Consider the following 25,146-nt stretch of genomic DNA (forward strand, 5'->3'; position numbering starts at 1 on the left):
TTGAGATCTTGCAGCCAGGTGGAAACTGCCTTTGGATGCCCAGCCTCTGGTTCTTTCCACAACTGCCCAACATCCCAAAGATGCCACGTCTTTCCCCTTAAGCCTCTTGATCAGATTAGTCCAGGAGACCCCTACCCATGCTCCCCTTCTCCTGTCAACTCCCGATGCACATTGGCATACTCAAGATTAGAGCAGCCTGCAGGGAAGCAGCCCATTTTAGTTGGTTTAACTGGATGCTGCCCCAGCTGATTCGTCCAGCAAGCCCTATTTATCCAGAATGCTAGAGCATCAGGGCTGGTCCACGTGTTGTCTTTCCAGTTGATTAGGGCGTGAGCAGTGATTTATGTTGGATTATGAGTGACTGAGCAGCGATTTATTGACGGCTTGTTGGCCAGGCCTTACGGGGTGCGCTGACTGCAGATGGACAGGTGACTCTCTCTAAGGTCTGTCCAGGTTTGCAGGGCTGCGTGGCACCCGGGAACAGCAGGAACAGGCGGGAGCCCTAAGATGCAGGAAGAGACTCAAAGTTTTGGCCTTTAAGACAGTCCCATTTTCCAGGATCCCAACAATTGAACTTGACCAGACGTCCCTGAGCAGAATTCTCAGAGTGTGACCATAATTCTAGACATTTATCCAGCAGATCCTGTGCTAAGCGATCTGCACCTGGAACCACGCTGACGCTTCACAAGGACTCCATGGGGTAGATTCCCATTTTACAGGGGAGGAAACTGAGGCTCAAAGAGGTGACACGGTTTCCCCAACATCACGTGGCTTTTGGCAGCGGAGGTGGGATTTGAACCTGCGCAGTCTGTTTCTGGAGCGCTCCCTTTTCTCGTAGCACCCACAGCCTTTTAGGCTTATCTGTTCCCTGCAGGTGGCCTCCTCCTTCACAGGCCTCCGAAATGTAAACCTCTGTGTGAGGAAATGTGAACCGGGTGTGCCGGCGTTATAAATAAGTCACATAACATTCAGTAGTTCAGCAGCAGCATGGCTATTGTTGGAAGGAGAAATAACTTGGTTATTAATAAATGCAGGAGGTCATAGTAATTGATAGCAGTTGAACTCACGGTGCATGAGGGGAGAACGGTCATGTTATTTTTTCCTCTTTCTCGTTTTTTTTTGTATTGAGCATAAAGGGAAAAACCTGCCTTTGCAGGTGGATCTGAGCAGCTCAGAAACTACAGTTCCATAACTTTCCCTTACTCCTTCCTTTTCTTCGTTTTTCTTTTTCTCGTTTCTCCTTTATTCATTCTTCTTTTCAAATCCCCTCCTGCCTCTTACCACAGAGTGATCTTGGGCAAGTGACTCAGGTAAAGCAGTTTGCCCGCAGTCACCTGGTTAATCGAGGGCTCTGTCAGCTAAGCCAGTATTTCCTAAACCGGTGTCTCCTGGGACATTAGATCAAGATACTCTATAAAAGCATTCCAAGGCCAAGTAAGTCTGAACAGAACATCCCCTTCTTCGAGCTTCATATGATATACTTTAAAGGCTCTGAGATGGCCCAAAGTTAAGAAACTTGTTTCACCAAAGCAATGACCAAATTGGTATAATACAGAATTCATTTTTCCCCAGTGACACTGATGAGCATTCCATGGAACAACCGCTATGAGGAGCCCCTTTGGGAAACTCTGAGCCCCAGCCGTGTGGCTTCTGTGCCCCGCTCCATATCCCTTTGGCCACCCGGGGAGTTTCTGACTCAGCCCTGCCCTTGGTAGCACATTGGCTGGGGCCAGGCCTCACCTCAGATGTGCAGATGGCTTCTGAATGATAGACAAAGGCGCACACACACCAGAGCAGCGTGCCAAGAACTTGGCTCCCTTTCAGAGAACCTTCTGAGGCCCTCTCTGAGCCTTGGCACTTTAAATGGGTGCAGCTGCTGAGACAAGGGTTCAAGGGGTAGACTTGCATGTGGGAGGAGATCCCAGGAAGTACTGGGAGGGGCGTGAGGAAGGGAAGGAGGGAAGGAAGGCAGCCAAAAAGAGTGTCACCAGGGCTTCCCTGGTGGCGCAGTGGTTGAGAGTCCGCCTGCTGATTCAGGGGACACGGGTTTGTGCCCCGGTCCGGGAAGATCCCACATGCCGTGGAGCGGCTGGGCCCGTGGGCCATGGCCGCTGAGCCTGCGCGTCCGGGGCCTGTGCTCCGCAACGGGAGAGGCCACAACAGTGAGAGGCCCGCGTACCACAAAAAAAAAAAAAAAAAAAAAAAAAATGAGTGTCACCAAAACCAGGCTGTGGGCAACTGGGGCTCCTCCCACTAGGGACCTCTGGGGGCCAGCGTAGAGCGCGCACCTGAGTTATCGCACTCAGAGGGCCTTATCTTTGTCACTGCTTGAAGGCTGGGAATGTTAATTCCGTGCCACATCCGCCCATGCCCTGTGCTTCAGCAAATGCCAGTACGAGAGAAGGCCCTCAGCTGTAGGGAGTACAGGAAGCCCCAGGGGGACACTGTGGGGCACCAACAGCTCTGCTCTGGTCCACCTACCATGTTGCCTTCTGAAGTCTGCCCCCGTTTCCTTTTGACCTGACCTACAGCCCACGTGTATACTCAACCTAGGTCTAACATGGGATGTTGGGAGTATCAGAGCCGCCCTTAACCCCATGCCGTGACCTGGGGGTCTGGGGACCTAGGCTCAGGTTCTCGCTCAGCCGTTTACCAGCTGTGTGACTCAGGGCAGGGCGGTATCCCTTGCTGGGTCTTGGTGGCCTCTACTATAAATCAGACCTAACAGTCTTCAGCCTGCAGACCTCGCAAGGCAGTTGGGAGATCAGCCAGGGTCATACAAGGGTCCTCCCGCCCCGTGTAGACGTGTCCAGGTGTGCATCCTCCAGGCCGTGGCGAGATGCATGGGCCATTTGTCACTGAGCACAGTAATAGAGCTGGTATTTGCAAGTAGTTCTTTAATATAGAACTGTTTCAAGGGTGGGCGGTCCTATCAGACATGCATTGTATTTATGTAAATCCAGCCATGCAAAGGCAAATGTGAGGCCAGTGGTTACAGATACATATTTTTTCATATGTCATGGGCCCTAAAGGCAAGCGACCCATTTCCTTTGGTGTTCCACTGGAGGGGAAGCCGGCAGTGCTGGACTTAGGGAAACATGCTACAGTACTGTACGTTATGGGCAATTCGGGAGATCCTCAAGGGTAATTTTAAGGGTACTTGATATTTCACCTTAGACACTGGTTTCAGAACAGTACCCCCTTATGAGAGAAAGCGCCTCTGCACGGGCCCACGGTTAGCATATTGAGAGCTGGAGTGAGAAGGCTTGAGTTCAAATGCTGCCTCTGCACTTACCAGGTGCATGACCTTGGAAGGTCACCCCCTCTGCGGCTCAGTGTTCTCATAAGTCAAGGGGCGATACTAGCGTTGACCTCGTAGGGCTGCAGGGAGGGTTAAATGAGGCAGCGGTGTCCAGTGCTCAAGCCCAGTGCCTGGCCCTGGGAAGGGGTACTGTAGGTGCTGCTGTGTGATGCTGTGATGTTAAGGTCGCCTTTGTAACACTGTTGGGCGTTTGCATTCTGATTCTTTTTCTTGGATGGGTGAGACAGAGGGTGGGTGACGGGTGGGGCACCAGGGAGCATTTCCTGCGGGTCACCGTCACATGTCCTTGTGTGATGTTTGCAGAAGAAGAGGCAGAGGATTCCTAGATGGTGTGCATGAAAGCCCATCGCCATCGCAGAGCCGAACCCCGGGCCCGCCTGCCACGGGGTCCTGTTTCCCACCCGTGACCGGCAGAATGGCTGCAGCCAAACGCACATGCCTGAAGTGATCTCTGCATTTGGCGTTGGGATCATTCTGGGCACAGCCTCCTCGCCTCCTGCTGTACGGCAGGAAAGCATCCCGATAGAGTGTGTGAATCCCCTACGGGGTGGGCTACGAGGCGGGGAAAAATCCACAGACCCTCCCCTCCAAGATTTTTTTGGTCCTGTCTGTCTGTTTCCATCTCTGGCTCCTTGCCTCTCCCTCTCTGTGTCTCTCTGCCTCTCCCCCTTTTGTTTTCTCTTCTGTTTGATCTTTCCTGTTAGAGAAGGCAGCTCTGAGGTGCAGATGGGCTGGTTTGGGGGGGAAAGGGAAACACAGTGTTTCTCTCTCCCAAATCTTGGAGATCTGCCACTTTGGGCAGGGCTGGCCAGCAGTGAGAAATGTTCATTTCGTCGTTGACTCCTTGTTTCATTTCATCACTCACCATATTAATGTTTATTGAACGCTTCCTCGTGCCAGCTCTCTTAGGCCACAGCAGTGACCACACAGACTTCTGCTGGCACAGAACAGCGGGCGGCTGCACACGGTGTGACATCAGCACGGGAGGGTGGGAATCCCCCTCTGCCCCTCACTCCTGGAACCACCTTGGACAGGAAACGAGACCTGACCTACTCCGTTCCATATCTGAATGATCTCAGGGGCTTAGAAGAGGAAAGCGATGAGGCGGGGGAAGTGCTAGCACAGTGCCTGGCACACGGCACACGCTCCCTGCTTGGTGGCTGTCCTCGCTCGTTTGGTGATGGCTTCGCGGGGGCTGGAGCCCTCTGTATACTGGCATCTCCAACCTCGGTGGCATTCCGAGGATAGCTCTGTCCCCGGCTTTGGGTAGGTTGGTGGAAAGAAACCAGCGTGTGTCCGCCTTTCCTTGGAGGAGAAACGACCTCGGTGGACTCAGAGTCCCTGGGCGTGCCCGGCATCCGGAGTTCACCAGTTCACTATCCCTTCCACACATGCTCTCGGTGAAGCACCAGACAGATCTTGTGGAGGAGTCCCTGCAGCCCCAGGACGGGGCAATCCGGGTTGGGGTGAATGGTGCCCTCTTTGGTTTTGCAGGTGGAGGAGGGAATTCAAATTTGTCCAGCACCTTCTCACGGCCAGGTGCTCTGCTCAGAGCCTCACGTGCCACCATCTCGCCCAGTCCTTGCAGCCCAGCGAAGAGGTGTTTGAGGTTTTATGACTCCGTTTTGCAGATGAAGAAACTGAGGCTCAAAAAGGCTGTGAGACTGGTCCAAGGGCTGACAGCTGGGAATGACGGGAATGGGACCCAGACCCTGTCTGCTCTGGTGCCTGTGTTCCTGTCCAGTCCCCTTTCTCCTCACCGCAGGTGCTGCCCCAGGGTTCTCAGCCTCCACTGAGAAGGTGTGGCCTCCACCCAGGTCTGGACGAAGACAGAGGGGCCCATGGGGTTGGATTTGGTGCCTGGCCAGCCTTCGGGAGCTGGAAGCAGAAATACATTTTCCCGGCAGAGCTCCCATGTGCCTCCTGGGTTTCACCAGCGGGATGCTGCTCAGCACACTTGGAAATATGCCCCTTAAGTCAGGCGGGACCTAGAGAGTCCTGCCCAGTCCATTTCCTGCTCCTCTTTTCAGAAACAACCATTGCTGAGCCCCTTCATGAGCTCTCCCCAGCTCAGTGAGGCTATAGGTCACTGTGGGCAGAGTGTGGGAGACTGTTTCAGAGGGTGGCAGTGGAGGTGATGGGGCAGGAGAGGGGCAGGACGTTGCCCACCTAGACAGTCATCTCCTGTTTAATTCACTTTCAACCCCATCACAGGAAGAAGGAAATCTCATTCAGGGCTAGTAGCCTTTAACTCCTCTCTGTAATACTTGCTAATCTCCCTTTTTCAACAAAGAGAAAGCAGACCTCGGACTCCCAGGTAACTGTATCTAATTAGAATCTAATGGTATTTCTGTACACGTATTGTATTTATTTCTGTTTTCTATCTGTGACAAGTGATCACAGTGTCGGTTCAGAAACTGGCCCCCACTGTGGTGGAGGGCAGGGAGAGACTGAAGAAAGAGGCAGCCACTCCAGATTGGTGGGTGGCAGGTGTAATATGCAAGGGAACTGACCCACAAGGCTTGTCTTGGATGCGGCAAGAAGGGTAGGTCTCCACCCCCGCCCGCCAGAGTCTTAAAGTTTATAGAGGCCGGAACTGGGCTCAGTCACGGAGACCTTCTGGATGGTCTCAGTAACACCCCGCTTTCTCAAGGCTGTGTCCTTGTAACAGCTGCCACTGTGGGAGTGGGGGAGGGGCTGGATGTATATTCCAAGGGCAGGGGAAGGGCTGAGGAGCTTCCAGTTGCCCAGGGCCAGCTCGCAGGTCACCTGGTGGTCATATCCTCTCAATGACCTCCTTCAACAAATGGATTCTTGTTTAAGTTAGAGCTATAACATTTCCTTTCACAAGGTATTTATGTCCGTGAAAAAGATCAGTGAGTCCATTTAAAAGAAAGTCCTATTTAGGGACGCAAGGATTTGACAGATTTCCTAAAGGTGACATTGCAAGGATTGATTTTGGGGAAATAGTTCTTCCACTTAGCCTGATTTCTGGTGACTTTTCCGAATCAGTTTTCTCATCTGTAAAATGGGAATAATACTGCTTTTGAGGACTTTTGTGAAGATTCAATAATAGTAATAATAATAATAAGTAATTACAACTTGCATGTATTGAGTTTTTTTCTGTGTCACCCCTGGAACTCCAAGACAGACTTTCTGACTCCAAAAGCCATGAGCTGAACAAAGATGACATGTTGAATAAAATGGGGTCACTGAGTGGTAACTGCTATCATCACCATCACCACTGTCATCATCACCATCATCTTATCTCCACCATCACCTCCACCATCATCACCACGTCATCACCACCATCGTTGTTACCTTCTTCACCATTTTTTAAAGTGGCAGGGACTTTGCTGGTGGCTCAGTGGTTAAGAATCCACCTGCCAATGCGGGGGACATGGGTTCGATCCCTGGTCCGGGAGGATCCCACATGCCGCAGAGCAACTAAGCCCATGTGCCACAACTACTGAGCCTGCGCTCTAGAGCCCGCGAGCCACAACTACTGAGCCTGTGAGCCACAACTACTGAAGCCCATGCACTCTAGGGCCCACGTGCTGCAACTGCTGAGCACACGCGCCACAACTACTGAAGCCTGCATGCTCTAGGGCCCGTGTGCCGCAACTACCAAACCCACACGCTGCAACTCCTGAAGCCCATGCGCCTAGAGCCCATGCTCCGCAACAAGAGAAGCCACTGCAATGAGAAGTCCGAGCACCGCAATGAAGAGTAGGCCCCGCTCACCGCAACTAGAGAAAGCCCGCGTGCAGCAACAAAGACCCAATGCAGCCAAAAAAGAAAAAAAAATTTTAAAAAAATTAAAATAAAGTGGCAGGACTTTTTTACTAGCCATGTAACCTCTCTGGTAAAGCTGAGATTCAGTCTCTAAAATGGAGGTAATAAAATGCTGTTCTTGAGATAATCAGTGCAGAATAACTGGCATGTAGGAGGACCTCGATAAGCAGTGGCCAGAGCTCCTTCGTCCTGGGTATTGTCAAGGCCCCAGATAAAGCCTTTTTCCAAATTTCCACATTTTTCTTAAACCAGGTGTCTAGATTCTTTAAGATGTCTGTTTGAAGAATTGGGCCCTTAAGATCTCTTTCTGTTGGATTGAGAAATCTCTGTTGGCAGCTGTGATTCTTATTTCAAAGAAGGAAGCACATTTATGGGAAGATTGGAGTTGGGAGGAAATTACTTAAGGATGGAACTAGTGTTTGCTTTAATAAGTCATTATTTTTTAAAATTTGGATTACAAAGTTAGTGCAGAACCACTGCAGAAAGTTTGAAAAATAAAAAGTTCCCCTACCCTCTGATTGTTCGTATTTGGATATATTTCCTTTTCGTTATTTGTCTTTATAGCAGTTTAGAGTGATTTACACAATTGATGTCATACTGTGGCGTGATTTTCTAGTCCATTTCATTTAACATTTTGAAAATAAGAATTGACCATGTTGTACGGTCTTTGTGGCTGATACTAAGTGGCGTTATAATAGTCCATAGAGAGGTTCCCCACTGCTTCTCCAGCCTCGTCTGGTTACTCCCCTCCCCGCTTACATCCCAGCCACGCTGACCTTCTTGGCACTTCCCTAACACATCATGCTCATTCCTGCCTCAGGGCCTTTGCATCACCTCCTCCTTCTGCCTCTAAAGCGCTTCCCTGGTTCTTTGTGTGGCCAGCTCCTTCTCATCTTTCATACCCCCAGTCCACCTGTCACATCCTCATACAGAGCCGCCTCTGACCACCACGCATCCGTAGCCACTCCTCAGTTTCTCTTGACCCCATCACCCTGTTTTATTTTCTCCTTAGAGGGAAAAAATAACTTTATAATTTCATCACCTGAAATATTTATTTATTTGCTTACTTGTTTATTGTCTCTCTCTCTTAGAAGACTGTAAGCTCCGTGAGGGCAGACACTTTGTCTGTCTTGCTCATCACCGATTTCCCAGAGGCTGACACAGTGCCTGTCCCATAGTAACAGCTCCAGAAATATGTATTGAATAAAGGGGAGGGTGGTTAGATGGTTGGATATGTGGCTGGGTGGGTAGCTGAGTGGCTAGGTCAGCGGGTGGCAGGGGTGGTGGATGGATAGGTAAGTGGATATGTGGGTGGGTAAGTCTTACCATTCCCCAGTTCCATGTTTAGAGTGTTCCCCATGGTATTTTTAATTGCTTTGGGAAAGTGAGCAATGCAGATGACAGGGAAATGGGACAAACATGTCTCGGGAAAGCGTCTCCTGCCCAGGGCCATCAGCTGGGGGCCCAGGCCTGGGCAGTCGTTCAGGCTCTTGCTGAGGGTGGGAGGTGGCGAGATTCTCCGAGGTGTTCTTGGACGCCCGCCCACCATCCACCCAGGACCTCACCACCCTCCTCCTGCTCTGTCCCCTGCACAGTGGGCCGGAAGCAGTTCATGCACTTCGAGTCGGCCAGCCACGCGGCAGAGGCCCTGGGCTGCGAGTACGAGGAGCTGAACACGGCCACCTTCAAGCACCACCTGCGGCAGATCATCGAGTGCATGACGTCTGGGCCGAGCCGCCGGGGTCAGGAGGATGAGGGGGCCAGCTCAGGTACCGCGCTGCTGCCTCTCTGGGTGGGCTGCGTCCCTGCGGGGCCGGCCCCTGGGGACACACCAGCACCCTTTCACTGTCCATTGAGGATTTCCTGAGGGTCTACGGTGTGCAGACCTTCTAGGAGTAGGGGAAACCACTCCCCTGGAAATGGATTTGGCCCCTTCTGACGCCGTGCTTATGGTTAGCTAGTTAGCTCTGCCCAGGGGTCAAAGGCTGCTGAAACCCAGGAGGGGGCCCTGTGCTGCAAAGAGGGGATGCTGTGGATGGTGCCAAGGGACCAACGCACTTCCAGTGGATGTTGTATTTGCTGAGCCCCTACGCTGTAGGCAGAAGACTCACCTCTCAGTTTGAGGAACAGAAATAAGGCCAGGATGGTTGGCCCCGCTGGGAGGACAGTAGATAAGGTTGGAGAGCTCAGTGGAGTCAGCTGACACAATAGTCTGTAAACTAGGGGTTTTCTGCTCAGACCAAGGGAAGCCATGGAGGGACACAGGCAGGGAAATGGCATGATTTGTTGTATTCATGAAGCTCAGCCTGGAGGAAGATCAGGGAATGAGTGGGAATGGGTACAAGTCACCTTGGTGAGGTGATGGAGGTGGGAGCAGATGGGATGCGGTGGACCAGTTCAAGGTCTAGTTTACAGTTAGAGCTGATGGCATGGGCCCTAGGTGGAAGCAGGGGGCCAGGACACCTTCTAGGACTTTCGCCCGAGCAGCAGGAGGAATGGGGGTGCTTGAAAAGACCTGGGGGAAAAGCAGGAGCTTTGAACTGCACCTGCTAGAGTGAGGTGTGCTAAGTCCCAGGTCTGCAGCCTCTGCAGCCAGATGCTGTGGCTGCGGAAGGTGAGGGCAGAGGGATCCCTTGGAGCCCCAGGGCTCGCTGCAAACTCTCTCAAGAGAAGCTCTCCCGGAGACCGCAGTCTGGGCTTAGTGGGTAGCACTGTTTGGAACTGTGGTTTGGGGTCCTTCTCTTAGAGGCCCCTCGGATCCCCGTGGCTGCTCTACCTGCCAGGGACTTCAGCTCGATGGCTGATGTCACCGAGACTCCACTGCCTTCCAGGTCTGTGCTCTGGTGTCAGCTGGGATCTGCTTAATGGTTACACCTCCTCTCGGACACAGGCACACACACATACCATGCACAGGCATGCGCACACATGCACACAAGGCACATATGCGCGCACACACACACACATAGAAGCACAGATGCGTGCACACGCTGCTTGGTGAAGCTGAGTCACCCTCTCAGGCTGAGGCCTCAAGGGTGGACGTTAAGCAGGCAGGGGACCGGCAAGCTTATGAGAGATGCTGGGAGGCTGTGGGTTGCCTAGCAACGACCCAGGTTGGGGGCAGAGTTAAAGCAGGGACGGGAAATGCTTTGGGGTTGCAGTGGGCTGCCTGGAATGTACAAGCAGAACTGTTTCTCTAGACACTAGTGTGTGCAGATTTGGAAATTGTGTTTCCAATTCTGTGGATGGAAGCAAAACCTAAGGGTCAATATTTGTGATCTGAGGCCTCCACTCCTTATCCCGCTATGCTCAGTGACCCCTAATCAAGGCTGGCTGTTCTAATGGGACCAGTGTGTGTATTTATACAAAATTGGGGCTGCCATTATAATAATTTTCTAAGCTTTTTTTATTCCTCCTAACGCTATGGGCAGGCACTTTTCCATCTCATTCAGTATTCTTCTAGACCTGAGTTTAAGTATTCCTTTGTATGGATGGACTACAAATTATCTAACCTGTTTCCTATTGTTGGATGTTCATGTTGTCTCAAAAAAGCGATTTTATTTTGCCAATTTAAGCAACAATTGGGAGAACATACATACTTAGAAATCTTTGTTGCTCTGAATTATTTCATTAGAATAAAATCCTAAGAGTGAAGTTAAGTCCAAGTATATGAACATGTTATGGCTTCTACTGTAAAATTGCCAAATTTCCCTCTAGAAAGAGGGAACAACAGGTATTTACTGAGTAACTACTACGTGTCAGGAATTGGGGATTTGGAGCCAGCAAACCCAGAGGTAGCCCTCACCCTCAGGGCGCTCCCTGCCTGGGTGGCGGGGCGGGGGAGATGCAGGTTAACGAAATAACCACAAAGTGCAGGTGTGCTGTGGGCAGTGCTGTAAAATCAGGGTAGATCTGTCCTCCTGTGTCCGGTTTACTTCACTTAGCATGACATCCTCCAAGTTCATCCGTGTTGTAGCAAATGGCAGCATTTCCTTCCTTTTTTTTTCTTTCTTTTTCTTTTTTTTTTTTTTTTACTGTTGAATAATATACTACTCACGTCAGAAATCTCAAAAAGTCAAACTCATAGAGGCAGAGAGTAGAATGGTGGTTACCAGGGCGGTGGAGGGAGGGGGAAATGGGACATTTTGATCAAAGGGCACATAGTTTTATTTATGCAAGATGAATAAATCCTAGAGGGTAGATGAATGAAATGATCAGTAGATGAATATCTCTACTGTACAGCAAAGTCCCTGTAATTAACAATACCATATTCTATACTTAAAAATTTGTTAATCTTATGTTAAAAGTTCCTATCTCACACGTGCGTGCGCACACACACACACACGCACACACACAAAGAGGGAGGGAAGAAACTTTTAGAGGTGATGGTTATGTTTGTGGTGTGTTTATGGTGATGGTGTCATGGGTGTATACTTCAAACTCATCAGGATGTATACATTAAAAATGTACAGGTCTTTTGGTATGTCAATCATGACTTCAGTGTGAAAAATAAATAAAATTTTCAAAAAAGCAGGGTAGACCTGGGAATTGGCTTAATGGGGTGGTGGTGGTGGTCAAGGCAGGCTTCCCTGAGGAGATGACGTTGGGTTGAGCCCTGAGGGTTGAGCAGGAGATCACAGTGGAGGTTAGGGAGGTAGGGCCAGGTCACACAGGACCCTGGAAGACTTGGTAGGACACTTGAACTTGGTCCTAAGATCGTAAGTAATTTCAGCAGTAGGGGTTCGTGTGTGTGTGTGCGGTGGGGGACGATGCACTGAGGCCAGTAGTGATGGCACTGGAGCGACAACCTCGGCCCCAGGCAAGGTCCTGACCACGGGATGTCAACCCGCCCCTCTTCCCCACTGTAGGGCTCAAGATGACAGGAGTGGAGTGTGTGGAGGGCATGGCCTCGGGCCTGTACCAAGAGGTCTTTGCCGCCGTGGTCTCGCTCGTCAACAGGTAATGGCAACCTTCTCCTGGTTACAGAGGCGGCCTGTTTGCAGTGTATGAATGAGCCCAAACCCGGGGAGTCTGGGGAGTTTAGCAGAGTGGGGTTTTGTTGAGCTGGAGAGGGGCTTGTTGAGCCGTGTCTTATGGTGCTGGGTTTAAATTCCACCTTGGCCACCTGTGGGCTGTGTGACTTCGGTGAATCACTTCACCTCTCTGACCTCTCCTTCTGCATCTGTAAAAATGGCTCTTTCCTTCAGGGTCACTGTAAGGATTAAAAGAAATCAATAAAAAATTAAACAATAAAGTAAAAAAGAAATAGTGTCTGTAAACAGCTCTTCCTAATCGTGATCATAAAATACTGCAGGTATCTGCAGGTAGTACTGCCGGGAGCCTCTGTCTTCTACCGTGGTGAGTGCTGCTGTGAGCCCCGGGAAATCTTTAAGCAGTTCCAGTGTGGCCAAACCAGAGCTGGGGCAAGGGCTTCCCTCCCTCCTCTGTGAAAGCAGGAGGCGTAACTAGGCTTCTGACATCCTGTTAAGGGGATGAGGCTGGTGTGTAGCAACAGTGCAGGTGGGGTTCTCCACAGACACAGAATTGGCCCCCTCTCGTGCTGCTGGGGTAATTACCCTCTGAGACCACAGACACATTATCTAGAAACCAGGGGGATCATGCGTGCTCAGGGGAAGAAGTATTTATTGGTGAACTGCCAGTGGAGGGCGGCTGCTTCAGCCTGCAGAGGGTGGCTGCTTCCTGGTTGGTTCTGGGAGCCTGCCTCCATAAAATGGGTGTATTGGTGGTAACGATACCCACTACCCTTACGTTTATGAGCACCTAGAAGGTGTCTGGCTTTCTGAACATTAACTGATTTAATCTTCATGCATGTCTATGTGGTGGCTGATCTTATTGGCCCCATTTTACAAATGGAAAACCTCAGCAAATAACAGCAAAGAGCTCAGGTTTAAACTAAGGGCCCTCCGAAGTGTATAGCTGGGCACGCTAATGATAATAATAACAGAAAACACACTGACCGCTTTACCACGTTCAGAGCCGTGGATGTCTTATCACATCCAACCCTCCCAACAGCCTTCTAAGTTCATCTCCATCATTAGCCCTTTCACAGCTGAGTTTCAGAGAGGTCAGGCAACTCTCCCAAGACACACAGCCCCTCCGTGGCTGGGCGAGGGTTGGAGCCCACGTGTGACTTTCTCCAGAGTCTCTTAACTCCTGCTTTTTGATGTGAATAATCCCTTCTCTGTCCCCCTGATAGATTTTTCAAGAGGCTCCAAGGAGGTGATGGCTTGAGAGATCTTTGTAAACTGAGACAGGCACTGAACAAAATTGTTTTTCTATAGCAGCATGTCACTAAGCAAGAAAAGGAGACTTTAGTCCTAACTTTATAGCCAATTTGTGGTGCGACCTTAAGCAAGTCATTTCTCCTCTCTGGGCCTGGTAGAGAGAGTACGTTTCCTGAAGGCCTGCGGTGTCCATGGGAGGCACTTTCCATACTTCAACTCCTTCTCTTCTTACTGCAGCCCCTGGGGTCATCCTACTCATCCCTACCAGCATTTAACAGTGGGGGAAACCCATGCTCAGAGAGGTTAAGTAAATTTCCCACGGTCACACAGCCTGCAAGTGGTGAGATCTGCTGGATCTGCAGACCCGCCCAGCATGCTGCTCTGGTTTCTCCATCTCTGTGATGCAGGGGTGTGGGAGGCTTGGACCAACGGGGTTTTAAGAGTCCTTGTCCTCTCGGGGCCCCTCTCCTTTCCCCCCCAGATCCTTCTCCTCCCACCACCTCTCCATGGCCTCCATCATGGTGGTGGACTCTCCAGGCTTTCAGAACCCCCGGCACCAGGGCAAAGACCGGGCCGCCACCTTTGAGGAGCTGTGCCACAATTATGCTCACGAGCGCTTGCAGCTGCTTTTCTACCAGCGGACCTTTGTCTCAACGCTGGAGCGATTCCGGGAGGTATGACTGGTCTGGGGCGGGGCCTTCGCAGTGGCTCAGTGAGGGCGTGAGGCTGGGCGGGACAGGGGAGGGCGTGGTCGTCTGGTCCTCCAGTAGGCTTTAGTTTCATCCTGTCTGGTCCCTCGATGATTAAAACCCAAACTCCAGGCCTGGCTCCTGGGCCTCTGCTGCTCCCCTGTCTCCCTCTACAGCCCAGTCTCCAGCCACGGTCCCCGCACCTTACAGTCCAGAACTTGGGGTTCCCCAGGCCTCACTCCCACCGCTGTCCCTTGTTTACACTGACCTCTTCCTCCTCGCCCACATAGCCAAGCTGAATCCTCCTCCAACAGTTAGTTTGCATCTTCCCTGTGGAAGGCCCTTCGTGCCCGGTTGTGGGTAAAAATAGTGGGTTTGCACACCTTTTGGATCATAATGTGGGAGCATCTAGGAAAGGTGAAGATGCAGTTCCCTTTCTAGGAGGCCCCCCGGAGAGACTCTGTATATGTGAACCAGGAAACCTGTACAGGCACGTCCCTGCCTGCCCTCCTTTACTTATACTTAAAAAAATTTTTTTGAACTACAACATTTACACAAATAAGTGCCTGAATCAGAAGTGTACAGCTTAGTGAATTTGTCCAACCATGCACACTCATTGCAGCTACCACCCAGGATAAAAGGAGAGAACATCGCCAGCACCCCAGACGCCCCCTAGCATCTGCTCCCTCCTTCCTCCCTGAAGGGGACCCCTTTGGCTCCAGCAAGTGCTAATGGCAAAATATGAGAAATGATCATATTGTTTATTAGTAGGATAATGGGTATTAAAATTATGGTCATTTCTTTGGTTGGAGCCCAGACAGCAATAAACATGAAAACGTCAATATGAATAAATCTTAAACACATGGCATTGCTGAGACCTGGGGTCTCACCTTAACTCTGTCACTTATTGGCTGTGTGGCCTTCGGAAAGTCACTCACCCTCTCTGAACCTCAATTTTATCACATGTAAAATAGAAATAGCAATACTCCTGTATCAGTTACCATTTCCCGCAATAATTCTGCATAATAAACTGTCCCAACACATAGTAGCTTAAATAATAACCTTTTGTTATTGCTCGCAGGTCTGTGGATTGCCTAGGTAGCTATTCTGGTCTTGGCTGGGAGAGCATGTGCCTGTGGTCAGAGGCAGGTTGGGTAGATGGCTCTTGGCTGGCTCTCCCCTGTGTCTGGAGGTCAGCTGGCCATGAGCTGATCCAGGCAGCCCTTTGGCTAGGATGACTCACCTGTGCTCCAGGAGTGCCCTGTCCTCCAGCAGGTTAGCTCAGGCTGTTCTCATGGCGCTGGGCAGGGGTCCAAGAGAGTGAGCAGGAGTGCTCAGGGCCCCTTGGGACCAAGACTTGAAACTGGCAACGTCACCTCTGCTGTAATCAGTTGATCACAGCAAGTCCAAGGCTGAGCCCTGACTCACGGGGTGGGGAAATGGCATCCACTTCTTGATGGGAGAAACTTCCGTATCTGTACCGAGAGTGTGGATACGGGGAAGGGGAGAGGTGGCGGTTATTTTCACAGTCATTTTTACCGTACTGCCTAAAGGGGCTGTTTGGAGCATTTGATGAAGTGGGATAGAGAAATGCATAATGTGTATTAGGCATTCCACATATAGTAGCAGCCATCATATTTTTTTGTCCCATAATATTTCACTTATTTCTGATGATCAGAGTAAAACATGTTTTTTATTTAAAAACTGGAAAGTGCATATAAGTGTCAAGAAGCAGAAAACACAATCTCTTTTAGCCCCACCACCCAGAGGCAACCACTGTTACCACTGTCCTGTCTGTATCTTACACCAGCCATTTTTCCATATATGGTCTTCTCTACAGATTTCCCATCCATCTGTACACACGAGTTTATAGTTTTTTTTCCTCAAAGCATTATGTTATTCACATTTCCTCACTCCATTCACAGCTCTTAGTAAGGATGCATGTTTGTGGTTATGTCTGATTCTGCCTGAACTCTCTTTTGGCCATCTGAGTTATTTCCATGTTTATGGTGTTATAAACAGCGTTGTGATGAACATCTTTGAGCATAGCATTATCTGGATATTTCTGGTTACTTTTATATGCCAACTCTTATTATCCATAGTTTTTTTGCTCCATCCAGCACCCAGCACTCAGCCCAGCGCTTATTAGGTACTCAGTAAATATTAGAAAAGTTTGCCCTGAATTATCAGTTCCTGATAAAGCTCTCACCATGATTGCTGACCACCCTGAGGATGAACAGTATTAGGATGTTATTGGGATGCTGGTCTATATCCTTTCTTCTCACACAAAGGCTAAGGGGTGATGATAGAAAACAAAAAGAACCCAATTAAAAATGGGCAAAGGAGTTGAATAGATATTTCTCCAAAGAAGATATACAGATGGTCCATAAACACACGAAAAGATGTTCCGCATCACTAGTTCAGGGAAATGCAAATCAAAACCACATTGAGATACCATTTCACACCCACTAGACTAAAAAGAGTAAGAAGTGTTGGGGAGGATGTAGAGAAGCTGGAACCCTTGTGCACAATAAAAATGGTGCAGCTGCTGTGGAATACAGTATGGTGTTTTCTCAGAAAATTAAAAATAGAACTATCATTTGATCCAGCAATTCCACTTCTGGGTATCTACCCAGAAGAATTTCAAGCAAGGTCTCGAAGAGATATTTGTATACCTATGTTCACAGCAGTATCGTTTGTAATAGCCCAAAGGTAGAAGCAACCCGAGTGTCCATCAGTGGATGAATGGATAAAGAAATGTGATCTCTTCACACAAGGGGCTATTATTCAACCATAAAAAGGAAAGAAATTCTGACACATGCTACGACTGGATGAACCTTGAGGACATTGTGCTAAGTGTGCAATAATCCAGTCACAAAAGGACAAATCCTGTACGATTTTCTTCATACGAGGTATTTGTAGGAGTCAGATTCATAGACACAGAAATAGGGAGCGGGAAATGGGGAGTTGGTGTTTAATGGGTGCAGAGTTTCGGTTTTGCAAGGTAAGAAACGTTTTGGAGATGGATGGTGGTGACAGTTACACAACGGTGTGAATGTACTTTACACCAATGAACTGTGCACTTAAAAATGATTTAAATGTTAAATTTTATGCCATGTCTACTCTTACCACGATTAAAAACAAATAATAAAAAATGGCCTTGGGGCTTCCCTGGTGGTGCAGTGGTTGAGAGTCCGCCTGCCGATGCAGGGGACACGGGTTTGTGCCCCGGTCCGGGAAGATCCCACATGCTGCGGAGCGGCTGGGCCCGTGAGCCATGGCCGCTGAGCCTACACGTCCGGAGCCTGTGCTCTGCAGCGGGAGAGGCCACAGCAGTGAGAGACCCGCGTACCACACACACACAAAAAAAATGGCCAAGGTGTGACGATGGAAGTCCTCACTTTTCTTTGCTCCTTCAGAAGTTTCTTCCCCTTCAGCTCGTGGAAGGAGCTAATGCTGAACTTCTGTGACTCTCTAGGAGGATGTCCCTGTGCAGTTTGAGCTCCCGGAGCCATCCCTGGGGACCACGGTGGCCGCTGTCGATCAGAGTCCTTTGCAGGTAACACGGCCTCTCAGGTGTCACACGGCCTTTAGAAATCCTGGCAGATTTGAGCCTTTGAGCTACTAGATCTCAAAACTGCCTGCACCTGGCATGACCCAGGAATCGTTAAAAACACAGACGGCTGGGACCCACTCCCTGATTCTGCGTTGATTGGTCTGGGGGGTGTGGCCTGGGCAAAGAATATTTAAATCCCAGCAGGCTGAGAAGCTGAGTCTGCATCTTAGAACGCACCCACACCTGGACTGTGGTCTGAGCTGAGGGGAGTCCAGGGCCGGTGCCCAGTGGTCTCCAGCCCTGTCACCTGGAAAGTTCGGGTGTTCAGCGGAAGGTGCTGTGCCCAGCAGAGACTGGGACCGTAGGGGCCCCTGGGGGATGGAGAGCGGGGGCGATGGTGGATCCAGGCCCTTGAGCTTCTTGGAGGCAGACAGGCTTTAGTTTGGGGGAGACCTGAGTCGTTACCTCCCTTTCCCCAGCCCCAGAACCCACTGTGCTGACCCCAGATCTGCACCTATGCTCAACCGTCTCCCAGAGCTGCCCTCGGCCATTGCTCATCTTGGTGTGAAAGTGCTTGGGCCATGGAACTTGCTGGGCTCCGGTCCGATCTTGGTGACCTTGGGCACGTCACTTAACCTCTCCAAGCCTCAGCTTCCTCATCACCCAAGTGGGAACGATAGATGGTGTCCCCTGGGTTGTCGTGAACGCCCGTGGTATCTGGCACGTAAAGCCCCTGCAGGGTGTGTGGCACACAGTAGGTGTCCCACAGGTTGCGTCTCTCCTGCACTTGGACACCTTGTCCTGGTCCCTTGGCTTCTCTGGGCTCGCAGCAGGCTGTGCCTGCCCCTGCAAAGCGCTCTCAGTCTGTGCGCCCAGCCGGCCCCTCACGCCTGCTGCTACTTCCTGCTGGCACCTCTCGGCTGGTTCCCCGTCCCCGTCCTGCTTCCTCACCTGGGAGGGGCAGGCCTGAAGGGACCACCCGGGCAGTGCAAGGAGGGAAGGACCATGGCATCCCTGGGCCCCCTGGGCAGTGGCTGGAACAGCTGCCTTCTGGGGATGGGCTGACTGTAGGTTTCAACCCCAGCAAATAAGGCCAAGGTGAAGATTCAGGATACCTGGGATCCAGGTCCACTTCTGCCCCTGGGCCTCTCCATGTGACCCTGGACGTGTCCCTTCCCCTCTCTGGACCCCTCTCAGCGGGGCGTGGACTAATATTCCTGAATTAGGGTGACCAGCTGTGCTGATTTGCCAGGGACTTTGCTGGCCTCAGCACTGAAATCCTTACGTCCTGGGAAGCCCCTGGCCCCAGGCACACTGGGACCGTTGGCCATCATATGCATCACATTCCCACTTTAACCACTTGGCACCATTTTCAGATGTGTCAGCCTGCTGTCGGCCCTCAGATAAGTCCCGCAGACTCTCCAGGCCTCTTTCAGTTTCCCGTATGCAAAGCTTCAGGGTCGCCTGGATGGTCTCTGACGCTGGGAGCTAGATTTAGAATTCCGCGTCTGTGCCCCTGAACCAACTTCACCTTCTGTAAGACATGCTTTGGGAACTTTTTTTTGCCCCTCAAGATTTTAGTTTAAAAAAGTACAAAGACTTCTAAGAGGAAGTGATGCAGATGGGATTAATCCTTTCATGTTTGGCTGTGCACGAATAGACCAGCTGCCTGTGTGGAGCCAGAGATGTGTAGTTTATAGAGTGCTCGCCCTTATTAAACCCTCACGACAGCCCTCGGAGGAAAGTATTACCACTCTCCATCTTGCAAAAGAGGAAAAATGAGGCTCAGAGAGGTGCAGTTACGTTGCCCAAGGTTACCCTGGAAATGAAGACAGGCAGGATCTGGACCCCTTGTAACCAAGAGGCTGTTAGTTTTGTGGCTTCGACACTGAGAGTCTTGCAGTGAGTGGGAGTGTGGATCTAGGCCTGTGATGCCTGGGAGGCAGGTGCCCCCGACTCCCACGGGTGGGAAGGGAAACCCGGGCCTGGCCTCCGTCAGGGGATCAGGACTCCTCAGTGTATCCTGATCTGCCAGGTCCGCTTGCCAGCCGGAGGAGGTGCTGAGGACGCCAGGGGCCTCTTCTGGCTCCTGGATGAGGAGGTCCGGGTGGAGGGCTCCGGGGACAGCGTGGTGCTCGAGCGCCTCTGTGCCGCCTTTGAGAAGAAAGGCGCTGAAGGTGAGGGAGCGAGTCGGGGCGGGGTGCCGAGTCCAGCCTGGGGTTGAATCTGTCTTTGTCAACGCCCCGAAGAGGCCTGCACGGCAGGGTGGGGAGTCTGAGTGCAGGAACGTCTGTGCGTGTGCCTGGGTGTGCTTTCGTTCATCTGTGTGTTCATTCGTTCATGTATTCCTCAAGTGTCCTGAGCAGCTACCGTGTGCTGGGTACCATTCTATATGGCAACAAATGCACTGATGGGCTCCGTGTCCTTGCTGGGGGGAGTCGGGGACAGGGGGAGATGACAGCCTAACACATGAGCACGTGTGTGGCCGCTGAGCCTGAGATGGCAGGCTGGGGTTTGGTGGTGGGCAGCAGGCAGACCTCATTTCTCTGGGAGCCGGGGGCCCTCGGGGGGGAGGTGTGCAGGTAAATCTGACAGAGGGCAGGGAGCGCAGTACAGGACAAGGCAGGAGATGTCATCTGGGCTCAGACCTCAAGCCCTTGCAGGCCTCACAGAAAACGTTGGTCTTAACCCAAGAGCAATGAGAAGCCATGAAGGATTCTAGGCAGTGGCGGGTATGGTCAGATTCATGTTCTAGGAAGTTCACCCAGACTGCAGTGTGGAGACACGATAGGAAGGAGGCCAGGGAGGTGAGAGCGGAGCTGCCTGCCCCGGGGAGGTGGGCAGACTATGGAGGTGCCGAGCAGGCAGCGTCCCCAGCACTGGGTGATGGGCTGGACTGGCAGGAGGAAAAGTGTGAGGCGAGATGGACACTTCGAGCTGGGACAGCGAAATCAGAGACCACAGGGTTTGGCACGTGTCAGCCTCAAGTTCAAGTCCGGCTATTCGTACTTTCACCAACGTGGCACCGAACAAATCTCATGTAGTCTCGAGCAATGGGGTTGGAGCTCGCCCTGGCCTCCCTTTCACCAGAATTTCCACTGCTGTGATTGGGTGAGAGGATGTACCTGAGGAGCTTTGTCATCAGCGGCCAGGTGTGACGTCATTGATGAGACCGAGGCTGTTGATGCGACGAAGAAGATCACCCCTGTGGATGCACGAGCTGGAGGAATGCTGTCCGCACTCCACGGGGGGCCCGTGCTCTGAGCTTTGTGCAGCGTCTGGTAGAATTCTCTCACGTATTGGGAGATCGATATTCTTACCCCCCAGGATGAGGAAAGTGAGCTCCAGAGAGAGGCTTGCAGAGACGCTTGTCTGAGATCACGCAGAGGGTGAGTGTCAGAAGGCAGGTTCAACACAAGCCTTGTCTGGATCTAAATCTCTGTGAGCCCCCCTCACCTGGGCAGCCCCAGGCATGTAAGAAGACAAATACACTCTGAGGTCTTTTAGGTCCTAAGCGACATGGTGGTCAGGATGTGGGGTCATTCATTCACTGGTTCATTCAACAGATATTTCAGGAGCACCTAAAATGTGGTGGCCACTGCCCTAGGCCAGGAAATACATCTGTGAACAAAACAAAAATCTCCACCCCAAGGGACTGATATTCTAGCAGAGGAGATGCATGATAAAGCAAAAAAAAAAAAAAAAAAATCTGTAAGATGTTGAGGACCACAGTTCTGGTTTAGATCACTAAAGGAATGAGGGTTGGCAGTGAAAATGGCCAGGGATTCAGCCCTGGGACGTTCCAAGGTCAAGGGGCCAGGGACAAAGCTTGTGTCCAGCAAAAGTGGCCGGGGAGGAGTGGCCGGGGCTGGAGGAGGGGAGTGGGAGGATGTGGCACTCTGGAAGCCGCAGGAGGAGGGACGGACCAACCGAGTTGAATGCTCCTGAAAGGTCGAGTGAGGCATGGCTGAGGAGTTGCACTGACTTAGCCTGCGTGGAGGTCACTGACCACCAAGACAAGTACGACTCCAATGGGAGCGTTGCGGGTGACCGTCTGACTGGAGTGGCTTATGAGAAATTGGGAGGAAGAGTTGGAGAAAGACGTGTGACAGCTCTCAGTGCCGCTGGGCTGGGGCCTCTGTCTGGGATACACCGCCAGCACTCCTGCGCTGGATTTGCTGACAGCAGCAGAAACAGCAGTACCACCTGCTGGCTCCAGCCGCTCTCCCTGGACCGTGCCCAGAGCGTTAATACCCCAATGGCTCCTGGAGAGCTTGGGTCTGCGGCGACTTGCCCAGGGCCGACTCCTCCCCCAGGCAAGAGGGGCAGTGCCTGGGGCCCGTGGTACTCTTAGCGGCCCGTGAAAGTCTTTTGATTTCTGTTAAAAGTAGAAGAAAAGGGGCTTCCCTGGTGGCGCAGTGGTTGAGAGTCCGCCTGCCGATGCAGGGGACACGGGTTCGTGCCCCGGTCCGGGAAGATCCCACATGCCGCAGAGCGGCTGGGCCCGTGAGCCATGGCCGCTGAGCCTGCGCGTCCGGAGCCCGTGCTCTGCAACGGGAGAGGCCACGGCAGTGAGAGGCCCGCGTACCGCAAAAAAAAAAAAAAAAAAAAAGAAAAAATGAACGTTTAGGTTAAGTACATGTTATGGACTGAATTGTATTCCCCCTGCAAAAAAATTTACATATTGAATTCCTAACCCCTAGCACCCCGGAATGTGACTTTATATAGATACAGGGTCTTCAAAGAGGTAATAACGGTTAAATAAGGTCATTGAGGTGGGTCCTGATTTCATATGACTGGTCCTCAGGAGAAGAGATTAGGACACAGACATGCACAGAGGAAAGATGCAGGGAGAAGGCAGCCATCTCCAAGCCAAGGAGAGAGGCCTCAATGAAACCAGCCCTGCTGACGACCCCTTGATCTTGGGCTTCCAGCCTCCAGCCTCCAGCCTCCAGAAGTGTGGGAAAACTAACTTCTGTTGTTTAAGCCACCCAGTCTGTGGTACTTTGTTATGGCAGCTGTAGTAAGCTAATATAATACACTTATATATTACTAATATTAATCTATTTGCTTTTATACCAACAGTCGTGAAATGTAATTTGTGTGTATGTATGTGTATTTGTATACACACATGTATACACACACACAATACATATCTCTCTATATCTATATCTGTATCTATATATATGGAAATAGAGCGAGGAAGGGGCTCATGAAAGCAAAGTGCCCGGGGCCCGGGGCAGTCATAGCGCAGCCCTGGACTGCCTCCGCCGGGGCTGCGGAGGGGGCCCTAGTGCTCCATGTGATGCTGCCAGCGGTCATCTCTGTTCCTGAAGGTCACCTCTGTTTTCTGAGGTACGTCCGCCTCTGCCAGCCAGCGAACGGGGATGGAGGGGCAGATGAAACTGCCATTTGTGGAGCCCTTAGTCTGAGCTGGGCATTGCGTGCTCCACCACGCCCCACCTCCCGGGGGCATCTGGGGCCTTGGAGAAGCCATGTGGCTGACCGGGGCCCCATAGGCACAGAGAACGGAGCTGGCGCTGCGCCCGGGAGGCCTCACTCAGAGAGCCAGCCAGACCCCTGACCCTTCTCCAGGTTATGAAAGGAGCCTCTGTCTGCAGGAAATGTCTCCAGGGTTCTGGAATGGTTTTTATTTTTCCGGGGGACGGTAGACCCACAGGAAGCCGGGAGGCAGATCTGTTAAAAGCCCACCCAGGCTTTGGACCCCAGAGACCTGGGTTGGACCCCTGCTCCACTAGTTAGTTGCAATGCGTGTGAGTTCTGGGAAATCGCCTCCCTCTCCCGTCTGTAAGATGGTGATAACCCTGGGGGCCGGTGTGAGCACGGAGGAGCTTGTGTGCGCCTAGAAGCGTCTGTACATGCTCCCTCAGCTCCCTGCGCGAGGGCTGTCCTCAGAGGCCTCCCCGACCCCTGTCTGTAGCTGTCCGCTCTTCAGCCACGTTGTCCCATCACAAGACGCCCTGCTTGTTTCCTTCAGGGCCCCTTTTGGGCTCTGGGATGTTTGGTGACCCGTTTGCTTGCTTCTCGTCAATCCCCCAACCACCCAGTACGCCCCGAGGGTGCGGGGTGCCCCTGTCTTGTTCTCTGCTGTCTCCCCAGTGCCTGGAGCATAGCAGGGCCCCCGTTGATACCTGCCATCTTCTCTTCCCCACCCCTCGCTTGCTCTGCTCCAGTCACACTGGTGATCCAGAATCGAATGAAATGGAGTTCTCGAATGGAATGTTTTCGTCCTGATGTTTCAGCTAAAGACACAGAGAGTAGGGTCAGAAGTGGAAAGTGTCGTGTAGGGTGTGGCTGGGGCAGGGCCCTCGGCCCCCGTCCTTTCCCTGCGAGGCCTGACCATGCCGGTCCCGGACACCCCGAGCAGGATGCTGCAAGGCTCTCGGTTCCCAGGGGAGAGATCTTGTCTGGACCGACTGAGATAGACACATTAACTCAGACATTTCAGTATTAAAATATATATATGTATATTTTGCCTCTAGGGCTTTCTGATTAGCTCTTATCATCGTCCCAACGTTTAATGGGAACGTTCACTCAAGCAGAACACGTGGGGCTTTCTGGCTGACCCAGCTCGCTGTATGTTGTCTCTCACCTAAGGTGCATGCTGGGCGCCAGTGACGCTTACATCACAGACCAGAGCGAGGACTGAGTGATGGAGGGCGGCCAGGGCTTAGCACACATGAGCAGCCTTTCTTCACTCTGGGCCTCCTCCCCCTCCCCAGATGCCCTTGGGGTCATCATTCGAAGCAAACTCTGTGCTAGCTGCTGGACATCATGCTGAATGGACATGACCCCTGCCCTCACATTGCTTCCGGTCCAGGGCAGGGAGGCAGCCTTGCAAACAGACACCTGCAGCGTTGCAGGGAGTCGGGGACGTATGTCCCAGGGCCGAGTGTCTGCTCTGTCCCTCGCTCTTCTCTCTCTCATTCTTTAATCTTTTGGCTGCACTGCGTGCCATGTGGGATCATAGTTCCCCAACCAGGGGTTGAACCCGGGTCCCCTGCATTGGAAGCACGGAGTCTTAGCCACTGGACTGCCAGGGAAGTCCCTTGCTCTTCTCTCAATGGAAGGGCAGGGACTGCACGGCTCTGAAGGGCTCATGGGTCACTCTTGACGCAGTGATACTTCACTTAACCAGAAGTGTGCCTTTCTGGTAACTTTAATGATCCAGAACGTAGAGGAGGTCCAGGAAGTGAGCACAAAGGATTTCCAAGCAGCCAAACAGACGGCAGAATCCATGCCCCTTACTTAGCAGAACCTGAAGACTCTCGGACTTTGTTTATTTTGTGCAGAGTTCTAAGAAACGCAGGTCCTTCGTTTCTTAGCTCAGTGAAGTGTAGAGGAAGCAAACTAAGATTTAAGGGAGGCAGTCGAGATCCTGGATACATATTGGCCCATTGACAATCACGGGATGAGAAAATGTAGGAAGATCATTCAGAGTAGATACGAGAACCGAGATGGTACTACACCTTCTGATAATAATTGGTCTGGAGCCATTACTCAGCCTGAGAGCATCACTGC

General features: G+C 51.6%; 1 protein-coding gene across 1 annotated transcript in view; it reads left to right on the plus strand.

Moving 5' to 3' along the window:
• MYO18B (myosin XVIIIB) overlaps positions 1–25,146 on the plus strand; it is a 221,368-nt gene that overhangs the window by 41,147 nt on the left and 155,075 nt on the right. Inside the window, exons 12-16 of the mRNA XM_060029302.1 lie at positions 8,713–8,886; positions 11,983–12,073; positions 13,841–14,033; positions 17,527–17,607; positions 19,640–19,781. Coding sequence (XP_059885285.1) covers positions 8,713–8,886; positions 11,983–12,073; positions 13,841–14,033; positions 17,527–17,607; positions 19,640–19,781 — 681 coding nt within the window. The remainder of the gene's footprint in view (positions 1–8,712; positions 8,887–11,982; positions 12,074–13,840; positions 14,034–17,526; positions 17,608–19,639; positions 19,782–25,146) is intronic.

This window comes from Delphinus delphis, chromosome 13 (assembly GCF_949987515.2).
Source record: "Delphinus delphis chromosome 13, mDelDel1.2, whole genome shotgun sequence".
Classification (NCBI taxonomy): domain Eukaryota; kingdom Metazoa; phylum Chordata; class Mammalia; order Artiodactyla; family Delphinidae; genus Delphinus; species Delphinus delphis.